This window comes from Gastrolobium bilobum, unplaced genomic scaffold (assembly GCF_033153095.1).
Source record: "Gastrolobium bilobum isolate Gb01-03AN ecotype WA unplaced genomic scaffold, APGP_CSIRO_Gbil_v1 utg31536, whole genome shotgun sequence".
Classification (NCBI taxonomy): Eukaryota; Viridiplantae; Streptophyta; class Magnoliopsida; order Fabales; family Fabaceae; genus Gastrolobium; species Gastrolobium bilobum.
The window spans coordinates 1-3,408 of NW_026899677.1; the positions used below are offsets into that span (position 1 = coordinate 1).

Sequence of the window (3,408 nt, forward strand, 5' to 3'; positions counted from 1 at the left end):
TAGACACCTTGTGTCCCAAAACAATACCTTCTGTCACCATGAAGTGACACTTTTTCCAATTCAATACAAGATTACAATCTTGGCATCTTTTTAAAACACTATCTAAATTTTCTAGACAGGCATCAAAAGTAGGACCAAATACAGAAAAATTGTCCATAAAAATTTCAAAGCATTTTTCTACCATGTCAGAGAATATGGAAAGCATGCACCTTTGAAAAGTCGCTAGTGCATTGCATAAGCCAAAAGGCATCCTCCGGTATGCAAAGATTCCATAGGGGCAAGTGAATGCAGTTTTCTCCTGATCTTCAAGAGCCACCGCTATCTGGTTGTAGCCTGAGTATCCATCTAGAAAGCAGTAGAAAGCATGTCTTGCCAATCTCTCTAGCATTTGGTCTAGGAATGGAATAGGGAAATGGTCCTTCCGGGTTGCTAAATTGAGTCTCCGGTAATCTATGCACATTCTCCAGCCAGTGACTGTTCTTGTGGGAATTAATTCATTATTCTCATTCCTCACAACAGTCATTCCTCCTTTCTTGGGCACCGTCTACACTGGACTCACCCAAGCACTGTCTGAAATAGGATAAATCATTCCAGCATCTAGCAACTTCACCACTTCCTTCCTCACTACCTCCTTCATAGTAGGGTTGAGTCTTCTCTGTGGTTGCCTTACTGGTTTTACCTGCTCTTCCGTCAATATTTTATGAGTGCAGAAAGAAGGGTTGATACCCTTGAGGTCTGAAAATGACCATCTCATGGCTGTCTTATTCTTTTTAAGCACTTCAATCAACTTTACTTCCTCCCCTTCAGACAACAATGCATTAATAATGGCTGGGTATGTTTGATCATCTCCAAGAAACACATACTTAAGATTTGATGGAAGTTCTTTAAGTTCCAACTTGGGTGCTCCCTTAGGAATATCATCTACTTTCTTTTCTAACTCTTCTACTTTCGGTTCTTCTGTAAAATATTCCACACTTGTTTCCTCCTTGAATTTGTCTTCCTCAAGTGAAGATTTTTCCTCTTCTATCACTTCTTCCACAGCCTCCTGTATGACATCTACTATAAAACAATCCTCCACATCAACAGGATGTTTAATAGCTGCAAATACATCAATGGTGACTGTTTCTTCATTTATCCTTAACATCAACTTTCCTTGTTCTACGTCAATCAGAGATCTTACAGTGGATAAAAATGGTCTCCCTAGGAGTAGAGGACTTTCAGTATCCTCTTCTTCCATATCTAGTATTACAAAATCTACAGGAAAATAAATTTATCCACCTTGACCAGAACATCTTCTACCACCCCTTCTGGCCTCTTAATTGATCTATCTACTAGATGTAGAATAACATTAGTGGTTTTCAACTTGTTAATCCCCAAAGCTCTGCAGACAGATAGTGGCATCAAATTTATACTGGCCCCCAAGTCACAAAGTGATTTTCCTACTTCCACATCTCCAATAGCAATCAGAATGCTGAAACTACCTGGGTCCTTTAACTTTGGAGGAAGCTTCTTTTGAATCAGGGCGCTACATTCCTCCGTTAAAGCCACAGTTTCACCATCTTTCAACTTCCTTTTCTTAGACAAAAGATCCTTCATAAATTTTGCATAGTGATGCATGTTTTCCAAGGCTTCAGCAAATAAAATGTTGATCTGTAGTTTCTTAAAAATATCCAGAAACCTTGCATAATGCTGTTTCTGAATTTCTTGCTTCAAACCTTGCAAAAGCTTTCTCCCATGCAGAGGTATCACCTTGTTGTGAAGAATGTGGTGGAGGAGGATGTAGTGGAGGATTCAACTGATGATTAGAACTATAACTGAACCCTGGGTGTTGATTTCTATTCTTCCATGGCGGAACATACAAATTTCTCCCCTGGTTGTTCTGGTTCCTCTGATCATACCATACCCCATTCACTTCTGCTTGTTCTGCAGATCCCCCATAATCACAATCTTCTGTAACATGGCTTTTCCCACAAATTGCACACACAGGATTAGTGTCTACAGAAGCAACCTTTTGAGAAGATAGCTGCTTAGTGAGAGCATCCAGCTGTTGTTGTTGTTTTTGCATTTGCATCATCTGATCATTCTTGGCTAACAAAGCATCATACCCATCAAGTTTTATAATTCTCGTTCTTCTGTCATTTACTGGAGCATTGTCAAACTCTTGAGATGCTAGAGATTCAAATATGTCAAGGGCTTCCTGAGGAGTCTTGGTTGTTAATGAACCACCAGTTATGGCATTCACCAATGTCCTTGTGTTGGTTGTCAACCCTTGGAGAAATATTGCTGCTTGATTCCACACTTCGATTCCATGTTGTGGACATTTCCTCAAAAGTGTTTTGAATCTCTCCCAAGCTTCATAGATAGACTCTGATTCTTTCTGTTTGAACCTTGTAATCTCATCCTTCAACTTCGCCCTTTTTGATGCTGAAAAGAACCGAGCTAAAAACTTAGTCTGCAGATCATCCCAAGTTGTGATACTTCCTTGAGGTAATGATTGTAACCATCTTCTTGCATCATCCTTCAGTGAATGAGTGAACAATCTTAACAAGATAGCATATCTAGTCACACCATTGATCTTCACTGTCTCGCTCAAAAGTAAGAAATTCTCAATGTGCAGATATGGATCTTCTGCACTGGTTCCAGCAAATTGTTCCTTCTACACCAATTGTACTAATGCAGGTTTCAACTCAAAGTTGTTGGGTTCCACAGTGGGTCGAACAACACTCCCAATCGGTGGAATGACAGTGGGAGTCATGTAATCTCCCAATGTCCTCTGTGGTGGTGGTCTGTGATTTTCTTCCATGACCTCTTCCTGAATTGTCACACTGGATTCACCCATTTCTTGTAGCTTTCTTTGTCTTGCTGCCTTCATGTTCTTCCTAATTTTCTTTTCTAATTCTGGATCAAACAACAAAGAGTTTGGATTAATAGTACCTCGCATACACCAGAATTGGAACTGAACAAAACTTCACACATAAATATAAATTGCTGAAATAATAAAAATTCAATCTCAAATATTGATGGTGTCTGTCAATGTTGAAGAACAAATCTCCGGCAACGGCGCTAAAAACTTGTTGCAACTTTAGCAAGTGTACTAGTCGTACAAGTAATAAAGTGATAAATAAAGATCGTTCCCACGAGGATTTGTGTTCAAACACCAACTAACCATTTATAAATAAGTTGAATCAAACAAAAATTCATTGAATGCATTGATGATTGTCACCAGAATTTGAATTGTATTTGGAATTGGTAAAATAACTAAAATGTGAATTATAATTTTAAAACAAGTAGTAAGAAATCAATGTCCATCAACCATAAACTTAAGTAGAATTCAATCCTATTATGAATTATCTCCCGTGTGATGTTAATCAACCTTTTTCTTATCACCAAGATGTAATCCCTTACTAT

At 38.5% G+C, this 3,408-nt stretch overlaps 2 protein-coding genes and 1 non-coding gene across 3 annotated transcripts; 1 reads left to right on the forward strand and 2 right to left on the reverse strand.

Annotated features, from left to right (window-relative positions):
- Window positions 1-1,254: 1,254 nt before the first annotated feature.
- Window positions 1,255-1,617, reverse strand: LOC133292527 (uncharacterized). Its single transcript, XM_061490944.1, has one exon. The coding sequence runs from the start codon at window positions 1,615-1,617 to the stop codon at window positions 1,255-1,257; it is 363 nt and encodes a 120-aa protein (XP_061346928.1).
- Window positions 1,618-1,660: 43 nt separating this feature from the next.
- Window positions 1,661-2,872, reverse strand: LOC133292528 (uncharacterized). Its single transcript, XM_061490945.1, has 2 exons — window positions 2,807-2,872; window positions 1,661-2,656 (listed from the first exon to the last, which is right to left on the reverse strand). The coding sequence occupies exons 1-2, from the start codon at window positions 2,870-2,872 to the stop codon at window positions 1,661-1,663; spliced, it is 1,062 nt and encodes a 353-aa protein (XP_061346929.1).
- Window positions 2,304-2,410, forward strand: LOC133292531 (small nucleolar RNA R71). The gene has a single exon (XR_009748930.1). It is a non-coding gene; the product is annotated as a small nucleolar RNA R71 (small nucleolar RNA).
- Window positions 2,873-3,408: the final 536 nt, after the last annotated feature.

What these genes read in the sequence shown, in the direction of transcription:
- LOC133292528 (XM_061490945.1), bottom strand. Translation starts at nt 2,872, where the DNA reads ATGAAGGCAGCAAGACAAAGAAAGCTACAAGAAATGGGTGAATCCAGT. An exon ending in GTGTGACAATTCAGGAAGAG is followed by an intron (nt 2,657 to 2,806) that starts GTCATGGAAGAA and finishes CAATTGGTGTAG; the next exon opens with AAGGAACAATTTGCTGGAAC.
- LOC133292527 (XM_061490944.1), bottom strand. Translation starts at nt 1,617, where the DNA reads ATGCATCACTATGCAAAATTTATGAAGGATCTTTTGTCTAAGAAAAGG.